Source organism: Orycteropus afer, unplaced genomic scaffold, assembly GCF_000298275.1.
Source record: "Orycteropus afer afer isolate SDZICR_OR568_19922 unplaced genomic scaffold, OryAfe1.0 scaffold00006, whole genome shotgun sequence".
In the NCBI taxonomy this organism is placed as follows: Eukaryota; Metazoa; Chordata; class Mammalia; order Tubulidentata; family Orycteropodidae; genus Orycteropus; species Orycteropus afer.
Window position 1 is genome coordinate 10,372,067 of NW_006921593.1, and position 21,300 is coordinate 10,393,366.

Below are 21,300 nucleotides of genomic sequence, written 5' to 3' on the forward strand. Positions count from 1 at the left end.
CCTTCTGCTTAGCATCCCGATGCCTTAACAGTGTCCCCTACACAGACCTGTAACAAGGGATTGGATAAGACATCAAGAACTTCCTGGTGGAATGTGAAATCCTAAGTTAAACAAAACCATCACGTCATTGTTGCTGTTGGGGGCCATCGCATCAATTCCGACTCACAGCAACCCAAGTGCAACAGAACAAAACGCTGCCGGGCCCTGGGCAGCCCCACAGCAGGAGGCAGGTCTGCGCTCACTGCCACACCCACCGTGTCACTCCGTCTCATCGAGGGTCTTCCTCTTTCGCTCACCCTCTACTTTACCAAGCACATGTCCTTCTCCAGGGACTGGTCCCTCCCAACACCATGCTCAGTGTAAGCAAGACAGGCTCCCTGTCGCCACTTCTCCAGAGCACTGTGGCTGTGCTGCTTTCAGGACACCATTACCACATGGGCCAGTAATTCCACTCCTGGGGGGGAGGGACCTCCCCCACAAGGAAAGCAGGAACTCAGATACTGAAATGAATGTTCATTGCACCATTATTCACAAGAATCAAGAAGTAGAAACCCACGTGTCTATCACTAGGTGAATACATAAATTAAATGTGGAATATCTATACAATTAAATATCACTGAACCGTGATACTGATATGTGTTACAACACACATAAACCATGACAACACTGTGCTAAGTGAAAGAAGCCTGACACGAAAGGCCACACACTGGACGATTCCATCTGTAGGAAATGGCCACACCAAAAACCACACTCACTGCCGTGGAGTCGATTCCAACTCACAATGTTCCTAGAGGACAGAGTGGAACTGTCCCACAGGGTTCCCAAGGCTGTAACTCTTCACAGAAGCAAAGCCCAAACCACACCCACTACCCTGGAGTCGATTCTGACTCACAGCGCCCCTAGAGGACAGAGGGGAACTGCCCCACAACTGTTTCCAAGGCTATAAATCTTTATGGTCACAAACTGCCTCATCTTTCTCCCACGGAGCGGCTGGTGGGTTCAAATCACCAACTTTGCTTAGCAGCAGAATCCATTAACCACTGCACCACCAGAGCTCCTTATGAAATGTCCAAAATAGGCAAATTCAGAGACAAAGTAGTTTAGTGGCTGCCTGGGAGGAGGCAGGAACGAACACTAATAGGTAGCAGTTTACCTCAGGAGTGACAGGAATGTTCTAGAACTAGCTAGTGGCCATGGTCATGTAACATTGTGAATGTACTAAAACCTGCTGAACATCACATTTCAGATGGTGCATTTTGTTGTGTGAATTTTATCTCATTACAATTGTAAAACTCATAAAACTATTTTTGCCTCCTTATGTAAAAACAAGCTAAAAATGTAATCCTTCCATACTCAAGAGTGTGAAAAGAGGGCTTCAATGCTCTGTACATGTCAATAGGTAGCATGAACAAAGAAGTACAAAGTGATATAGAGCTGACAAGGGGAAAAGTTGTAGTCACTGCTTGGTCACAGCCAGCTACTCTGAGGGACCAAGTAGTTGAACCTATGGGCTCAGGACCATAGTCACAGGGGACATCAAGCTCAATTGGCACAACATACTATACAAAACATTGTTCCACCTCCTACTTTGGCAAGTAGTGACTGGGATCTTAAAAGCTTGCAAGCAGCCATCTAGATGCAACAATGGGTCTCTCCTAGTCCAGAGCAAAGAAGAATGAAGAAAACCAAAAATTCATGGAAACAATTAGTCCTAGCAACTGGTACACCACCCAATCTGCAGCCTCTATGACTATGAGACCAGAAGAACTAGATGATGCTCAGCTACCACTGTCAACTACTTGGAAGGGGATTTATGGAGGAGATCCTGGACAGAAAGGGAGAACAATGTGGAACAAAACTCAAAATCATTTGGAGAAAACAAAAGGGGGGCGGGAAACCAGGTTTGCTAGTCTGACAGAGCCTGGTGGAACCACTGAGACTATGGCCCCTAGCTGCCTGTCAGGTCTGAAACTGAACCTACACCTGTGGATTCGAGCCAAACAAAATACAAGGCATATGAGTTGAACATTTTCCTGAGGTAGATACACTCCTTGGAGAGATCAATAATGGGAGAATAGAAGGGCTGTGTATGCACAGGGAGACAGCTTAGGGGGCAGGAGTACATGGAGGGATGGACACAGGGAAGAGGTAACTATCGGGAGTAAGTGGGAGGGGAGCTGTTGCATTGCGGTAAATTGTGGTCAACGTCACGAGACAAAGTATGTATGAACTGTTGTATGGAAAGTGAACGTGCTCTGTAAATTTTCACCCAAATCGCAATTAAAAAAAAAAAAAAAACCAACGTGAAAGATGTGATCCTTACTTCCCTAGAACAGCACTCAGCACGCCTCCTCTGTGACAAGCCAGAGCAGATGTTTTGGTTTGTGTGCCACATGGTTCCCAGCCAGCAGCTTCACTACCCACCTAGTACGGACGTGGGCCAGTACAATTTCATTCACAAAGCCCAGAGGCTGGCTGCTTCCACTCAGAGGCCTGTTTCCTGACCCAACCTCTAGAATGAGCACACCTCTCCCAAAAGGGACTCAACATCCCCGAAATGGCAGGCTTACAGCGTGGGGATCAATCCACGTTAGCAACACTCCCAGGTTCAACCAACTTGTTTTGAACAAGCTTCTTAAATACTACACAACAACCTGGCTCACCCACCTACCACTATACAGCGACCTGGCTCACCCACCTACTGGAGGCACAATACCTAAAACCTTACACCCAACACCTATCTCTAAATCATCCAATTTCTACCTTAAGCTTCGTGTTGGTTTCAAGTTAGAAATCATTGATTTAAACATTCTAATGCGTTTTCACTAGCTGCCCTCCCACATAACACACATACTTGTTGATCTGAGCCAAGAACATTCCCTTCAGTGCATAAAATTCAGCTGTCATTTCTTTTGTGAAGTATTTCAAGTTTGTAGATTCAATAACTTCAAGGCCCTGGTTTAAAAAAAAAATTAAAATTAAAAAATGAATAGGAAAACGTTACTGAAACTCCTAGATCAATAATATCATTGATCAAGGCAATAAGTCCTGGAAGTCATTAACAGTATGCTTTAAACTGGTAACAGACTTGCCTGCCTCATTATTTGCTGTCCAACAGGTAAATTTACACCTAGACACCAAGATGAACCCTAGACACACAGTGTGTTATTCTCTCTAAAGCTTTTTTTTCTTTGAGAGTCCCTTAAATAGTGGATTATTCTTATTTTTCCAAAGCTTTTACTAGCTAGCCACAGTTTGTTTTTATCAGTACTTCCCTGAACATAACCCAAACCAACCTTACACTTAAGTTGTGTTGCCTTAAATTTTCTTTCCTGAAGCACAGTAGCACCGAGCATACTTCAGAATAGAGACTGTCGGGGCCGTCCCTGCACCCACCTGCATGCACTCATTCTTCCCCATGACCCCTGCCAGCTGGAGGTAGCATTTCACTTGCTGTCGAATCTTCTGGAAGCAGTCCACGATAGGAACGGTGGGAATAGTGTGAATACGACTTAATATATCCAGAGCCACGTTGACCAGTCCTTGTTTCCGGGCAATTTTTCCATACTGGATGATCGCTGAAGCCGACGCGTGGACCCCAAGCATGGCATTATTTGAACTGGGGTCGTGCTGAGAACTGTTCTCGTACGCGGTCACAATAGCTAGAGAGTGAAGCAGATGCATGGTGAGTCCACAGCACGCCCTTCTCGATGCCTCCCAGTGAGAGTTCAATGAAAAATGAAAAATAAATGCACATGGCGTATGATGACGGGAAGCTCTGAACCCTAGTGGCCTTTCCTTGTTGTTTATGTTAAAAGTGAATGACACGGGGGACTGTTGAGTTCAGTGTTGCCATGGTGGCTAACTAATCCATGAAATGCCACAGGTGGTCCTAAACACATAGGTGCCTGGGAGGTTTCAGAGATGAGAAGGGAAGAGCAGGGAGGGAAAACAGCGCAGCTTGGGGCCAGGGCAGGACGGGACTCTCCAAAAACAAGGGTGTCGTCACCCGGAGCTCTGAGCCCACTGCCCATGCCCCTGAGGCGTGCAGGCAGTGCCCGGGAGCAGTTCCGGTCTATCCAGAAAAATGTAGCAGGTGGGAAAAAGAAACCTTCTCCTTGCATCACCTGCCTCCTGACCCTGGCCCTCCCCACTGCCACCTACCAGCCTTGCCCACAGATAGACAACGTGGGAGGGGAGTGGGGCGGGCAGTGGGGCAATTACATGGTGAGTGCATGCCGGACCAGGCAGGTTTACCCTGGTAATGGTGCTGCCGCCACATGAAGATGCTGCTCCAGTGGGACAAGTCGTCCGACACGATGGGCAGCCGGTTCCGCCAGGTCTTCACCACTGTCTTCATGTCATGGAGGCTGTTGTTCCGTCCCAGGTTGTTGGGCTGCAAGCCCGCGTTGATCTGCGCAGCCTCCTGCAGCTCGATGATCTGCTGGGCAGCCTGGACAGAACGAGCATCAGATTCCAGACTCAGCTTTGTCCCAAAGCCCAGATGAAGGGCAGCCGGAGTCTGACGACTGGGAAGACTGATGGTTCAAGTACAAAGGAAGCACCAACTGCTCCGGGTGCCTCAGGTGCCACAGCCAGCTTACTCCTCATTCCTGTTTGTCACGTAACAACCACTTTTACTCCTGGCCCTGAACCTCCAACCTGCCAGTTAGCAGCCAGGCACGCTGACCACCTTCACTGCCCAGGGACTCCAGACAGCAGCCAAGGTCACTGCAGTGAGACGCTAAGGGCAAACATCAAAATCACCCACGTCCTCCCGAGACTCTTCGGTCGCCAGACCTTACATCCCCCGGAAGCTGCTAAAGTGACAAGTACTGCTTGCTTCTTGAATGCTGGCCTTCCTTTCCTGAGGACCCACGTGAATGAGGAGGGAAGCAGCAGGTGAGGGGCGTCTCTTTGCTGCTAGTGGAGGCACCGGGCTATGGCCAGCCAGGCTGTGCTCACCTGGAGAAGGGGCGTGTGCACGTGGGACACCACATGGGGCAGCCGTCGCCACTCGCGGATGGCCAAACTGCTGGCCATCTCCACCAGGCGCTCAATGAAGCCAAGCTGCTGCTCCTCGGGGTGGCAGATGGCCAGGTAGCCTCGGTACATGTTCACCCTCCAGGCCATCTCCTTGGGACAGCTTACTTCCACCTGGAGATGGGAGGACAGCGCACAGGGAGAGCAGGCTTACTCCCTCCGCTTAAAGGTCACAAAGCCGGTTAATTGTAGCTGGTTAAGCAAAGCAAGACGCCAAGGTTAGGCAAAAAGCAGACATCTCTTTTCTTTAGAGCGGTTATGCATTCCTATCACTTATTTGGGCCCCTTTTCTAGATGCCAGCTAGCAGCCAGTCTCTCCAGCTCTGACAGTGTACCACCAGCTCCTGACCATGGGCAAGTAACCCCAATGAACAGGGGTGGGGGGCTCACCTGCACCAGTGCTTCCTTCATGGCGGTCCAGTTAGAGACCCGCCAGGCGCACTCCAGGACCAGGTAGGGGTTGATGTGGCCCTTCGACTGGCCGTACTCAGTCAAGGCCTCCCACTGGTTCAGCTCTTTAGAGCACCTGCAGAGCCAGAATTGAAAAGCACAAATTCACCATGCACAGATTCAGAAAGGGCAAGTTCCAGAGAAGAACCACCTGACAAGAAGGAGGGCTCTTTCTGGGGACACAAGGCTTCCACACAGGTAAACCACCCACCTCTGAAAGGAAATGCACGCTGACAACAAGCATGGTCCTGACCTGGCCCTGAGCCCGCCTGACTGTGCCCCAAGCCCAAATCACCAAACCAATACCCTGACACAGCTCTGAGCCCAAAACACCAAACAAGTAACCCAAACTGGCTCTGATTCCAAATCACTGAGCCAATAACCCAACCCATCCCCGAGCCCAAAGCACTGAACCAGTAACCTCACTGTGCCCTGAGCTCACAGCACCAAACCAATAACCTGACCCAGCTCTGAGCCCAAAGCGCTGAACCAGAACACAACCCGGCCCTGAGTCCAAAATCACCGAGCCAGTGACCCAACCCAGCCCCAAGCCCAAAGCACCAAACCAGTAACCTCCTGGTGCTCTTGAGCCCAAACCACTGAGCCAACAACCCAACCTGGCCCTGACCCCCAACAACGAACCAGTAACCCGACCCATCTCTGAGCCCACAGCACCAAACCAGTAACCAATGCTTCCCATTTCCCAAGATTTCAGAAGCTCCCTTCTGACAAGTGCCTCCCTTCAAGATGCCGTGAATGAAAGCAGCTGAACCTCCTCTCACAAACATCTCTGACGACAGCCATGGCCTGTCACTGCTTCCCTGCACTAGCTGGGGGCCCGGCTCACCGGATCCAGTGGTCCTCCCACAGCTGGTACTCCGGGAAGATGGCAGGGGACGCGTTGCTCCGCTCATGCTCCTTTTTGGCCTTATCCATGGCCTTTTCGTAGGACTCTTGTGCCTGAAAGACCAACTGTGCTTTCAATCCACTGGGTGATGAGAAACCACCTTCCCCATCACCACTGCTATATGAGCCAGGGCTGGCGGGTGACAGACCCAGGAGTGTGCTCAGACTAAGATTCTCCACCATAGGACAGAAAACGGGGGAAGGAAGAGAGGTGGGGTGACTGCCCCCACCACCAGAGGGAGGGAGAACACCACAGCCGTCTGACGGGGCAGGAGCCACCTGGCCCCGACTGTGCTCCTGGGGCCTGCGGCTATGTCCCACCCAGGCTGGGAGAGTGGTCACCCACAGACAGGACCGACATGAAAATGACACTGTCGACACTCAACAGCCCTCCTCAACGCAGCCCCACAGGCTCTGTGACTGCAGACACGCAGCACTGTGTTAGCAGCTGAACGGAAGGTCTGCTCTGAGCATTACAAACGCTCCTTAAGTGTGCAAGATTCTCGTACCGAGATGTGAATCAGAGGCCTTCACCTGCAGAGTAAGGGCTTTATCTAGGACAGCAGAGAGGCCCGTTTCCAGTGTGGCCCTGAGCCAAGCCCACTGCGTGACCGTCCCCCAGCCCCCAGCCCCTCACCCAGTGGCGGCACCTGCTCAAAGAAGCCATGCTGCTCGTAAGCGATGGCCGTCGCGGTCTCCGAGTACTTGCAGCGCTTCTGCCACAGGCCGGCCCACATGTCCTCCTCTTGCAACAGCGAGTAGAGCTCCGCCAGCGAGTCCAGGATCTCCTGGAGACACAGCGAGCCCAGTTTTGGAGTGCGCACGACAAGCACTGTTTTCAGTAAAGCAGTGTCCGCGCCTTTAATTTAACGTCATGTGGGAGGTGTCCCTCAACACCGTGACGTCATCTGAAAGGAGGCGCCAGTGACAATCAAGCCGAGGCCCTCACCTGCTGAGGTGGAGTGATGCTCTCCTGCTCATAGAACTCGGTCGTCTGCTTGGGCTTGATCTGCAGACTCAGCCCTTTCTCGAAGGCCTGGTGCTCCAGCATCAACGTGGAGCGGAACCACAGGTTATGTGTCTTCCCCAAGTACTTCAACACACAGGGCCTGATGGGGATCGGGGGCACGCACTGGGACATGGCCTCCACAAAGCAGTTCAGGGCACTGGGCTGGCAGTCACGCTGCACTTGGTGACTGCCACTGCACAGAAAGGGGCTGATCTCGCCGGCCAGCGCCTGGACAAGGGGCGGCAGTTCAGCTTCCGTTCGAAACTCAACAAACCATTTCTCCACCCCCAGCCCCCAGTACTACGAGGTGTTCTGGTAAGTCACTCTGTTTAACAGTTTCCTCTTCCTTTGAAATGTCATCAAGGTGGTTTTATAAATGCTTATCAAATGCTTAAACTACCTTTTTTCAAAGGAGGATTTTTTTTAACTGTGGTAAAAATATATATGATAAAACTTATACTAAACAAGTTTTACCTGTACAATTAAGTAACACTAGTCATGTTTACAATAATGTTCAACTGTCACCATTACCCTTTTTCTAATTATTCCACCATCATTAACAGAAACTCGATGCCCGCTAAGCAGCGGCTCCTCTTTCTTCCCTCCCTCTCACCCTGGTCCCCATTAATTAACTCTGGACTTAGACATTCACCTGTCTCAGTACATGTCCTGTGGTGACTGACTCATTTCACTCAGCACAATGTTTCCCAGGTTCATCCATGTGGTAGCATGGATGGGACCTCACATTTCCTTATGGCTGAGTAACACTCCACTGTTTTCTTTATGTGTTCCTCTGTCAACAGAAATCTAGGTTGTTTCTGCCTCTTAGCTACCGTGGAAACAGTGGCGTCCACAAAGCTGGGTTTTAAACACACACTTACATGCTGCTGTCTGTCAGAAAGAATTTTCCAGAGTCTAGGAAAGAGCTGGACCCAGGTCTTCTCCGCCAACGTTGTGGAAATGTGGCACAGCTGGACAAAGGCACTGAGCAGGGCTCCAGTCTACACACAAGGACAACTGCTTAGGTGGCTGTGGGCACAGACGGGACTTCCCACCCATCCTGCCCGCCCACCCAGGCCCCGAGGACACCCCACCTCATATTCTAACGTGTGTTCCTCCATCTTCAAGACCTGAGAAAATATCCTATGAGAGCCGAAGCACATGGGTTCTGATGCCAGACCCGCTTGGTGTCTGAGCAGTCGGGTGCCTAAACTTGTCCTTCCATTTCCTAACATCATCAATTCTGCCACGTCTGACAAGTATCAAAACACCACCAACACAGCAAATACACGTAAAAGGGATACTAATGTCCCAAACAGGTGACAGAAAATATGCAGGACAAACAGGAACATTCATGCACAGGAGAGCAACTGAGGACAGCACAGCTGAGGGTTCGCGGCTGACAGCAGAGGAGCATGAAGAGGGTCCCTGATGGGGAGGAGCCCCCACTGGAACCCATGGCCCAGGGACCACACTGGATCACATTACATCCGCAGACATGCTTCATTTTCTCCACAGCTTTGTTGAACGGACTGCCTGGTCATTAGCCTGCTTGCGGCCAGTCTGGTCCACACCCCCACAGGGCATCAAGCCCTTGCCAGCTCCAAAAGGACCCCCTCTGACATGGACACAGGGTGTCAGGTGATATGTGCATCATAATAATGCTTTCGCTCTCCCCACAGCAGACCAAAGATGAGGAGTGGCTCTTATATCCCTGTTGCTAATAAAATGCCAACCACCAAGGATACAAGTATTTCAGGGAAAATGACTCCTGACTCTGTAAGTGGAAGGACGCTCCAAGCTGTAGACAGGAACACTTAATACAATGAACACATCAATACGACATGACCTGCATCAGTCTGTAGACAGAGTGCAACATCACGCCAATACAGGCCCCAACAACATTCTTTACTAAGACGGAAAAGCGAATGCCCAAGTTTTGCATGGAGAACAAAGGAAAAGAACCCCAAACAGCCAAAGAATAATACTGAGGAAGAAGAATCAAGCAGGAGACCTCCCACTCCCAATATCTACACATTCTACAGCCACCATTGTCACAGCAGCCTGGTACTGGTTCAACAACAGACATAGCAGTGAACAAAATCAAGAATCTAGAAATCAATCCATCCACTGATGGACAAGTGGTTTTTGACAAGAGGGTCTAAGTCCACTCAACAGAAGAGAAACGGGTCTTCAAGAAATGGTGCTGGTAGCTAATCTTTGACAAAGTGCCAAAATCTATTAAATGGGGAAGAGACTGTCTGCTTAGGGGGACCTCTGGTGGCATAGTGCCTAAGGCATCTCACTGCTAAGGTTGGCAGTTCAAACCCACTCCTCAGAAGGAAGGTTGGGCCACCTACTTCAGTAGTAATACTGCCTCAGAAACCCAAGTAGGGGTTGCTATAAGTCAGGTCCAACTCGACGGCAGTGTGTCTGGTTTTTTGGTTAATACTCAAAAACTCACTGCTGTCAAGTTGAATCCGACTCATAGCAACCCCTCCTTGGGTTTCCAAGGCAGTATCACTACAGAAGTAGACTGCCCAATTGTCCTTCCGAGGAGTGGCTGGTGGGTTTGAACCACAAGCCTTCTGGTTAGCAGTCAAGTGCCTTAGGCACTATGCCACCAGAGCTCCTACGGGCCCTAATATATGGCATAAATAGACTATCAGGCATAACCCAAAATGCACAGAGGAACCAGATGAAAGGGATGTTCTAAAAACTAAATTTCTATGTGCGTCCAAAGACTTCTCCAAGAGTAAAGAGAGAACCTACAGACTGGGAAAAAATATTCAGCAATGACGTATCTCTAGAGGTACTTACCTCTAGAATTTATAGAAAATTCCAACACTTCAACACCAAGAAGACAAATAATCCAATTAAAAAATAGGCAGACAACATGAATAGACACTTCACCAGAGAGGATATTCAGGTGGCCAACAAACATATGAAGAAATGCTCATGATCATTAGCCATTGTGTTGTTGTTGTTATGTGCCGTCAAGTTGGACCCGACTCATAGCGACCCCTCCTTGGGTTTCTGAGGCAGTATCATTATGGAAGTAGATTGCCCCATCATCCTTCCAAGGAGTGGCTGGTGGGTTTGAACCACCAGCCTTATGGTTAGCAGTCAAGTGCCTTAGGCACTACGCTACCAGAGCTTCCCATTAGCCATTAGAGAGATGCAAATCAAAACAATGAGATACCATCTTGCCCCAGCACTAGTAGCAAAGTTCAATAAGACATAAAATAACAAATGTTGGCGAGGATGTGGAGAGATTGGGACTCTCATACACTGCTGGTGGGACTGTAAAATGATACAATCACTGTGGAAAACGGTATGGTGATTCCTTAAAAAGCCGGAGTTAGAAACACCATTCGACCCAGAAATTTTATTACTAGGTATATATCCTAAAGAAGTGAGCCAGGACAAGAACAGATACATGCACACCTATGTTCATCGCAACACTATCTACAATAGCCAAAAGATAGAAACAATTTAGTTGGCCATCAACAGAGGAACAGATAACCAAACTATGGTAGATACACATAATGGAATACTGTGGAACTCTAAAGAATAACATAAAATTAACAAAACACTGTATAACGTGGATGAACTTGGAGAATACTATGTTGAGTGAAATAAGTCAATCACAAAAGGACAAATATTGTATTAGTCTGGTACTGTAAAAAATCAATGGAAGGTTTATATATGGAAGGAAATTTTCTTCGTTTGCTACCAGGGGTGGGAGGAGAGGGGAAGGAACACTGTTAGATAGGTAGAGACAAGTATTGATTTGGGTGAAGGGAAGGGCAATGTACTAAATGTGAGAGATCAACATGGTAGCCTTGAGGAAAAGACAGACATAGAGAGTGCATGGGAGGTACAGACAACAAAGATGAACCCTTTTGTGCATACAGTACTACACTGTTAGTTAAGGTAAACATTGATATACAGGTGGATAAATGGGTGGACAGGCTGAATTATTTGGCATAGTGTCTAAGGCATCTGACTACTAACCACAAGCCTGGCAGTTCAAACCCACCAGTCACTCCTCAGAAAGAAGGTTGGGCAATCTACTTCTGTAGTGATACTGCCTTGGGAACCCAAGGAGGGATTGCTATGAGTCGGATCCAACTTGATGGCAGTGGGTACACAGGGGGAGTATGTTCAAGACCATGTATAGGGTTGGCAGACAATGTTTCTACAAGTGTATTGGTTTATTCTGTAAGAATTCCCAGGTATACAGTAGAGATGACAAGGGGCAAGGTTGTAGTCACTTCTTGGCCACACCCAACTACACAGAGGGAGCAAGTAGTTGGACCTGTGAGCTCAGGACCATAGTCCCAAGGGACATCAAGCTCAACTGGCATAACATACTACCCAAAACATTTTTCCACATCCTACTTTGGTGAGTAGCAACTGGGATCTTAAAAGCTTATAAGTGGCCATCTAGATGCAAGGATGGGTCTCTCCTTGTCCACAGCAAAGAATGAAGAAAACCAAAGACACATGGAAACAATCAGTCCAAGAGACTAGTACACCATGGGATCCTCAGCCTATACAACTGAGACCAGAAGAACCAGGTGGTGCGCGCCCACTACTGTCAACCACTCAGACAGAGTCAGTGCAGGAGCTCCTGGATAGGGTGGGAGAACAATGTGGAACAAAACTCAAAAAAGGACCACGTTTGCTGATCTGATAGAACCTGATGGAATCCCTGAGACTATGCCCTTCAGGTCAGGAACTGAACCCACTCCTGTGGCTTCCAGCCAAACAAAAGACAGGCATATGAGCTGAACATTTACATTAGGTAGATACACTCCTTGGAGAGATCAATCATGGGAGAATAGAAGGGCTGTGTATGCACAGGGAGACAGTTTCGGGGACAGGAGTCCATTAGGAGGGAAGGACACAGGGAAGAGGTAACCACGGGGAGGAAGTGGGAGGGGAGCTGTTGCATTGTGGGAAATTTAGTCAATGACATGAGACAAAGTGTATGTGAATTGCTGTATGGAAACTTAATTTGCTCTGTAAACTTTCACCCAAATCACAATAAAAAATTAAAAAGAAAAAAAGAAACGGTGCTGGCAAAATTGAATACCTACCTGCAGAAAAGTGAAACAGGACCCAGAGCTCACACCATATAAAAAAACTGACTCAAAATGGATCAAAGACCTGAATGTTAAACCTAAAACTATAGAACCAAATCTTTTTTAAGAACAGGATAACTAACATCACAAATGCAAAGACAAATTAGATAAATAGGACCTCACAAAACCTAAAAAGTTCTGCTCATCAAAAGACAGAAATCAGTAACTACAGAGTAGGGAAAAATCTTTAGAAACAACATACCCAGTAAGGGTCTAATCTCTAACATTTATAGGAAACAAACATCTCAACAACAAAAAGACCAACAACCCAATTATAAAATGGGCAAAGGATATGGACAAAAAGTTCCAAGCACATTTACAGACACTCACTATCATTAGCTATGAAACCCAATCAAGCCCACTGTCCCCGAGTCAATTCTGATTCATAGTGACCCTGTAAGGACAGAGCAGAACTACCCCATAGTTGCCAAGGCTATAAACTGTTACAGATGCAGACTGCCTCATCTTTCTCCCATAGAGCAGCTGGGGGGTCCAAACCACCAAACTTTTTGCATAGCAGCTGAACCCTTTGGCCACCACACCACCCGAGTTCCTCATTAGCCGTAAGATGCAAATCAAAACTACAATGAGATAACACTTCACCCTGGCTAAAAATAGCACTGGCAGAAAAAGAAAAAAAAAAACAGAGTACGACAAATGTTGGCAAGGATATGGGGAGACTAGAACCCTTATCCACTGCTGAGGGACTACTCTAAAATGGGACAAGCACTATGGAAAACGGTACAGCATATCCTCAAAAACCTAGAAACAGAATTACCCTGTGACCCACCAGAAGCACTTCCTGATGGAGAACAAAGACTATAGCCTTCAGTATGGAGTACACCTCAACATAAAAAAACAGAGACCCTCACAACTGGACCAATTAACAGCATCATGACAAATGACAAAATACTGAAATTGTCAGGGATTTCACTGTTATTTGAATTCACAATCAACATCCATGGGAAACAGCAGTCAAGAAATCAAACAATGTATTGCCTCGGGCAAAAGACCTCTTAAAGGGTTAAAAACCAAAGCTGTCACCTTGAGGACTAAGGCGCTCCTGACCCAAGTCACAGCATTTTCAATCGCCTCCTATGAATGCGAAAGTTGGACAGTGATGAGGAAGACCAAAGAAGAACTGATGCCTTTGCGTTATGGTGTGGGCAGAGTCCACTGAATATAAGTCCTCCAGATCCATCCATTTTACGTTTTGCAGACTCATCACTGTTCTTTATGGTTGTGTAATATTCCATTAATGGCTGAACAGATAAGCAAAACGTGGTGCGTACAAATAATGGAGTATTATGTAAGGACAAAAATGGTATGATGCCTCTTTTATGAGAAAACTAAATAAAGAGATCAGTGCTTATTAATAGTTACCTGGCAGAGGTAAACAAAACCAAACTAACCATGTTGAAGTCAAGTTGGATTCGACTCACAGCAACCCCTCCTTGGGTTTCTGAGGCATTATCACTATGGAAATAGATTGCCCAATCTTCCTTCCAAGGAGTGGCTGGCATGTTTGAACTGCCAGCCTTCTGGTTAGCAGTCAAATGCCTTAGGCATTATGCCACCAGAACCACGCTCCAGACTTTAGATACCTGTTATGTTTGGTGATGGGAAAAGTGGCACCAAAAGTAAATGCTGTTACTTAGAAGAGCTCCAAAGCAAAGATTGCTTGTACCAAAGAATGTGATATGGAACCTGGCAATAACTCAACAGAGACAAAAAGTATATGGTCACATGTGTATGTGGACTGGCACAGAGGCACACAGGTAGGTATGGGTATCTACACATGTGTGCACACACAGAAGTACCTATGTTTGTGTTAGTATACACATGAGTGTGCAGGCACGTACACTGACAAAAGACACAACTACAGGTACTCCTCAAATGCCACCAAACACCTTGCCAGATTGGTTTTCTAGGTTTGAAGTCTTAGGACTTCAGTCTCACAGGACAGCTCAGGCGATTAGCATATTATAGTTCACAAAGCTCGTGTTCTGATCCCAGTGAAGTGAGCAGCATCCAGGGTCTGAAACGCCTGTGCATGGCCACCCAAGATAGCACCTGTTGGTGTCTGCTCATCAGGAACAAACGAGTAAGAAACCAAAGAAGAAACAAGTCTCTTGAGGCTAAGAACGTGCAAGAACCACAGCTTAATCTACCCTGAGGCCAGCAGAGCTAGGTGGTGTCCGGACAGGTGGAAAGGCAACCATCAGAACACAAAGAGAACATCCACACACAGGGAAAAGACCACGTGCCAGACACTTATCCAAGACCACACCATGTCACTCAGATGCAAAGTCAGAAAGTGACTTACAGCTGAAGCTCAGGATGGGTCACCAAACAAGTTTAAATGCAGTAAGTATTTGTAGTAAGCAGCTTGTTGATTTTTCTTATGCTCTGAACAGAAGCATCACTATGTCCTCGTAACTCTTCCCATCTGACATGGCACATGGAGCCTTAACAAATTCTTTCACGATCATCGTCGACAAAGCACCGAGCCGATGACTGAACTGAGGCTTGTGGAAGCCACAGAGTTTGTGTCTGCCCAGATCTCACACAGATGGTTCAGAGATCCCCGTATATCCCAGCAAGACCTGATCCGCCACGTGGAGCTGTCCCCATTTTCTCCTTTCACTGCACTTGACACCACACTGCCACAGCCTCTATGTTTACAGAAAGTGTTGTGAAGAGGCAAGTGAGGAGAAATTACCCTCTTTTCCTTACTTTTCTCCCACAAGACACTCAACTTTCTAAAATCTATATAAATAAAATGTCTACCTTGGCGTTTCGACTGAGATAAGAATGACAGTAAGTGTGACTTGGGAAAATTCACACTGCTCTGGAATCTTCCTGACTCAGGATTCAGAGCCCTCAAAGAGGGTGGGGGTAGGCATTAGCCACACTCGCATACAGACCTTCACTTCCCGAAGAGTGTCGAGGAATTTGTCATGCCTGTTGGTTAGCATGTGCAGCTGGTTTCCAATGTCCTTCTCCGAAAGCTCCTTGGTTTTGGGTGTGCTAGTCTGATCACCAGGAGCTAGTTCAATATCTATCTCTACGTCCTGAAAAATAAGACCAAAGCAGGCAGACAGCTAAAGCAGATCCAGCAAACACAGCCCCTCGATACTTCTCGTTCTATTTTTGGCAAGTAAAAGTTTTGTTATTCTCCTGAAAGTTCATAATTACTTCAATAACCTTGCTGAATTCTAAACAAAAACCAGGTGAGTTACAACTGTCCTTCTGCTCTCTTTGAATGACAGTATGGTATGTCATTATTTTGCTTTCAGGTTTGGGTTATAAAAAACAAACTGTTAACTTTAAATAGCAGAAATAAAATTGTTAGACATGCTTATTCCAGAGGGCTTGTGTAGTTCCTAGACCAACCACCACTCGTGGTTTACAAAATGCAACATAGCTGCCTTGTTTGCTCAGGATCATGGTAGAGATGGCTGTTGGCATGTTTCATTTCCTTCCCAAGGAGGAATGGATAAACCTCATTTCTGTCCAAAGTTCCTGGGACATCAGTCAACGATCTGATGACCCAACTACTCCTCTGCCAGTAAGAACGGTTCTTAACTGAGAGGTAATTTTCTATTTCCCTACAACAGAGGAGATTCTCATGAACCTACACCCTCCACCACTCTGTATGCTCTCTTGAAAGTGTACAAAATCCTCCCCACATCTCTAACTGTTCCAATGAGAAGCTGCAGAAAGAAGAGTACATCACCAATGACCGGGTTCAGCAACAGAGAAGCTAAAGCTGGAACTCGCCCACATAATGACTGGAGCTCCTGCCTGGGGGAAAGGAGACATCCCACCCACCCACCCTGGCCCCACCCCTTGCCAAAGAAGAGAGTCTTCTAAAACCCATTGTTCCGGAGGCCATTTCCCAGAAGCCAACAACCGTCTAAACCAAAATCTACTCCTGAGGTCATGCCAGCTAGCCCTCAACGAGGCACCGAAGGCCACAGCTGAGCCTCTGCCCTGGCTGGGTCTACAGGTGGCTGAGCAGTGCCAGAGGTGGCACGGGCTCCCTGCGGTCCATGCCAGGAGCAGGCCACGCCAGGAGCGGGCCACGCCAGGAGCGGGCCACGCCAGGAGCAGGCCAGGTGCACGAGCTCCCAGTGCACAGGTGGAACCAGTCAGAGCCACGGCTCCGGCAACAGGGGCAGTGCTCCCCGCCCCCACTTGGAGAGAAAAGCTACACAAACAGGAAACCATCTGTTCTGAGCAGTACTGGCTGATGGAGAGTGGTCCCCTCACCAACTGAATGGCAATACATCAGCTTTAACCTGGACTTAGGTCCCACAGTAAGCACCATTGGGTAGAGGCAGGTTTTAATCCCTGACTCATGTCTGACAGGAAGTTCTCCCAGGGGGCTGGGCCTCTGCTGGGAAGGGAGGGGCCCAGGGGCCAACAGTGTTACCTCCTCCTTGGACTCGCTGTTCTCCCGCTCCCGTGGCTCCTGCTTGACGTGTGTGACCATGGCGAAGGCCGCACGGTCGTGGCTGTCAGCCAGGTTGATGACGTTGGTGATGGACGGGAGCATGGCCCCTTGGCAACTGGTGCCGATGGGAGTGCTCTTCTCACACACGGCCAGAAGCAGCTGAAAGGTGGTGTGGAGAAGAGGACAGAGGTAAAGCCCGTGACTGGCAACGGGGTGTGGGGACAGTCAGTATCATACATCTCAGCCTGCTGCCCTCTGGCCAGCCCCCAGGCCAGTCCATGTCCCCCTAGTTGGACGGAGGAGCCCAGTGCTCAGCTCCCCCTCCTCTGTTCCCTTAGAGGCATCTTGCAGCGATGAGGACACAAACCCTGAGCTCAAACGTTTCTCATTCTCTATTATCTTCCACATCACACCACCAAGCCCTGCCAATTTCCTTGTTGGATATCAAGGCAGCCAAGCCCTCCTCATGAAGAGTGTCGACGTGTAGCATTGGTAAAGTCAACTGCGAAGGAACTGTTTCAAGTGCTGAGGAGCAAGGATAACTCCTTGAGGACTAAGGTGCACCTGACACAAGCCATGATATTTCCAATCGCCTTGTATGCATGTGAGAGCTGGACAATGAATAAGGAAAACCAAAGAAGAGTTGATACGTTTGAGTTGTGGTGCTGGCGGAGAATGCTGTAAGTACCATGGACTACTAAAAGAACTAACAGATCTGTCCTGAAGGAAGTGCAGCCAGAATGCTCCTTGGAAGCAAGAATGGCCAGACTTCGTCTCACCTATTTTGGTCATGTTGTAAGAAGGAACCACTCCCTGGAGAAGGATGTCATGCTTGGTAGGGTGGAGGGTCGACGAAAGAGAAGGAGGCCTTCAACTAGATGGATTGACACGGTGGCTGCGATGATGGGCTCGACTACAGCAGGGATTATGGGGCTGGCACGGGATCGGGCAATGTTTCATTCTGCTGTGCATGGGGTCGCTATGAGTTGGAAATGACTCAACGGCACTTAACAACAACAACAAGCCCTCCTGCCTAGACAGGATCTCCTACCTGAGACTCACTCTGCTCAAACCCACCTTCTTCCAAACATCAGGCCCCACCACCCCTCCACCTATCAAGTGGCCACCAGAATGGGCCCAGCTCCTTGACATGGCTCATCCAGTCCCCTGTGGCCTAACGCCTTGCCTATACCCACTAGTGGAACCACTCCACTGGCCCTAAGGCTGCAGGGCTGTCCCTACACTCATGACAAGATCACCGCCGAGCCACTCTCACACCACCCCTCAACCAAGCTTTCATTTTTCTGTCACAGCTATACTAGGAGTCCCATCAGGCATGTGCTAGACCCTGGAGATCCACCATCAACATCCAAGAAATGGTGTCCCTGCCCCCAAGAGTCATCGTCAACATTCCGGACACTCACTACGCTGATACTGCCCAGGAATGGGGCACTGGCCAAGAATGAGTGTCCCACTTTGCCTTTCCAAAGAGGTCACTACCACCCTAAGGCCTAAGGGAATGAGAGGAAACTAACGAGAAGAAGGTCCAAGGAAGGGCAAAGACCTAACGGCAGAAAGGTGTGGCACGTTCAAGGAAACGAAGACCCAGCATGGCTGAGACCAGGGAGAGAGGGCCGAGATGGGACTGCAGGAGGGGCTCTGGCAGCCAAGGTTACAAGACCAGCACCCTGAGGCTGGATTGTATGCCAAGGGCAGTAGTAAGGAGTGCCAGGATCTGCTTTACTCTTTAAAGACAACTTTTACGTTGGAGGAAAAATAGAATCTTTGGCTATCAACTAAGAAATGATATTCCGCTCTCTGATAAAGGCCTTAAAACCATCAAACAGCTTCAGAAGCAGACACAGCTTCGTGTCCTCTCGCAACCACTGGAGATCAAGAGTGGATTGTGTCTGAGATTCCCGACCCACCTCAGCACGGCCCTGGCTCACTGCATGAGGCACGCCACAGCCTGGGGACAGACGGCAAGCAAGCCCTCCTACCTCGATGCACTGCTTGATCCAGAAGTGGTTCCCCATGGCCTCCCAGTTCTGGGAACAGGTCACGTAGAGTAGTCGCTCATACACCCGACGCTTCATAGAGTTGTCAAACACCTCGAAAAACTTGGCCCTGATGAGCGGCTGGGCGCAGCGCAGCCCCGAGAGGAAGGCCGGCTCGAGCTTGGCGGTGAGCTCACTGCCAGATAGGGTCTCGTCCCTGCAGCCAGAGAAAGGTCACCAAGCTGGAGGAGCTGGCCAAGGCAGTGGACTCCTCTGGTCGCAAGTGGAGACAGGAGGACCCCAACCTCTGAAATGCCACCATCAAAGCCAAGGGGGGCTGCAAATCAGGCTAGGGCTCACTCGCCTGGCTCACATAGCGTTTGAGCCAAAGATTCTCTGACAGTGCCAGAATGCGGGGTTTGCTCTATCTTTACAACTCAGAATCACCATCAGTCATGCAGTGTAGACTGGACAGGACATGTTATGGACAACGACATGCATTATTTGATAATCGCCACAGTTACCTGTAGACATAGTTGACAAGGTCTAAAAACTGGGCATTTAATTCAAGGTCTTCTGGAAAACGCTTTTCTATGTAGGTCATCATTTTCACAAGCAAAATGGACTTCTCCCGGAGGGTGGGGGTCTGCAGGAATTTGGTTTTTAAAAGAAAGTCAGTTTCTTCAATTTGAGAAAAGACATGTTCAAAACTGTCACAGCTGTTGACTACACGACTTTTTAAGTTCCCACAATTCCACAAAGTAGGAAACAAAGGTCGTTTCTAAGCAGAAAAGTCAACAGTGTGGGGTCTGGTTATCTTTGGATACTCAAAATCAAGACAGATGTCAAGAATTTTTCTAGCAGCCACACTGACTTTGGAGAGAAAGCAATTAAAAAACAGAAAACACATGAGTAGTCTGCAAGGCTCTTACGCAGTTAAGTGATAGCCACTCATCATCATCCTGGTTCACCTTCACGACCATGAACAGTGAAGAAATGGATTTAAATTTTAACCCAAGGGAAACCACACTAAGACAGTGACCAGCTGACTACAGTCTCTGTAAAGCACCCTGAGAAAAGTCCATCTGAGTCAAGGATCCCATGACTGTGGGTTTGGGTGAAAACCAGTTTAATTCAAGAGCTCTCAGAAAGCAGCAGAGAAGGTGCTGTTTGAACCTCCTTCTAAATACACAGGCGGGCACGTGCCAGCGCCCAGACCGCCCTCCACAGCACACCTGATTGGCCGCCATCGGGGAGTTGTTTTTAACCCACTCCTCCACAATCTTCACCACGGCGCGGAGGATTTTGGCGTCTGGCGATTTTTCGATGAGGGACGTCAGGATGGCCTGGATGAAGTTCTTCCGCATCTCTGTACTCATCACGGCCAGCCGCGTCTTCACCAACTCCAGGCTCAGCATCACCAGCTCGCTTGTTCCTGTGCACGGACAAAGAGGACACGGACAACCCATGGCTCGAAAAACACGCTCAGACACACAGCCACTGTGCCCTACTCAGCCTGGTGGCCTCTGCCCATTTTCCCCAGCACGCAGATCTGGGGTAGGGCGATGGTGGCAGTGGTAGAATCCTCCAGGTCTGTGCCCACCCAGCACCTCACGTGCACCCACAGCCTGTCAGTTGCTGTGATGCTCAACTGGTTCACAGGAGCTTTCCGCCCTCACAGCGCGAGAAAGAAAGGCCTGATGACCTACTGACAACCAGCCAGGGCAATCCCTGGAGACCCCAACACTCTGCTCTGTGCCCGACTGTGGGGATGGGACAGACCAGGTAGTGTTTCGTTCCGCTGAGCATGGCGTTGCCATGAGGGGGGCTGACTCCACAGCCACCTACAACAGACCACCCCCCGAGGGGGACCTTCCCTCCAAGGGGGGGGCCAAGCAACGGTGCTGATGGTCCAGAATGACCTGCACCCCGTCCTAAAGTCACATTCACGGCACTTGAGTGCTATGGCACCTCTAGCAGCAGGCCACCCCCACCACCTGCACATACCCCACACCCCAACACGTCATCTCGATCGCTGGAGCCATTTGGATTTGGAAGCTGTAACTCAACTGCTTTTCAGAAACAGCCACTCTAAGTGATCTGTTTTAATCACCAGGTAACTCTTACCTAGGATGAAACGCTCCTTGTACATGTCTACCCATTTCAGAACTTCCTCTACCTTTCACTCAGACCTTACACACAGTTCATTTTTACCCATCTTGGTTTGGTTTTTCAAGACCCTCTGTTCAGAGCGATGGGTGATGAACTGCATGTGGACGACAGGGA

The 21,300-nt window shown here is 48.8% G+C and overlaps 1 protein-coding gene across 1 annotated transcript in view; it reads right to left on the minus strand.

The window, feature by feature from the left end:
- Positions 1 to 21,300, minus strand: part of LOC103197064 (transformation/transcription domain associated protein) — a 135,490-nt gene that overhangs the window by 19,393 nt on the left and 94,797 nt on the right. Inside the window, exons 48-61 of the mRNA XM_042781235.1 lie at positions 20,250 to 20,449; positions 19,539 to 19,660; positions 19,018 to 19,231; positions 16,997 to 17,176; positions 15,486 to 15,632; positions 8,290 to 8,409; positions 7,349 to 7,636; positions 7,050 to 7,187; positions 6,341 to 6,453; positions 5,434 to 5,569; positions 4,966 to 5,157; positions 4,258 to 4,453; positions 3,397 to 3,662; positions 2,855 to 2,955 (exon numbers count right to left, since the gene is read on the minus strand). Coding sequence (XP_042637169.1) covers positions 2,855 to 2,955; positions 3,397 to 3,662; positions 4,258 to 4,453; positions 4,966 to 5,157; positions 5,434 to 5,569; positions 6,341 to 6,453; positions 7,050 to 7,187; positions 7,349 to 7,636; positions 8,290 to 8,409; positions 15,486 to 15,632; positions 16,997 to 17,176; positions 19,018 to 19,231; positions 19,539 to 19,660; positions 20,250 to 20,449 — 2,413 coding nt within the window. The remainder of the gene's footprint in view (positions 1 to 2,854; positions 2,956 to 3,396; positions 3,663 to 4,257; positions 4,454 to 4,965; positions 5,158 to 5,433; positions 5,570 to 6,340; positions 6,454 to 7,049; positions 7,188 to 7,348; positions 7,637 to 8,289; positions 8,410 to 15,485; positions 15,633 to 16,996; positions 17,177 to 19,017; positions 19,232 to 19,538; positions 19,661 to 20,249; positions 20,450 to 21,300) is intronic.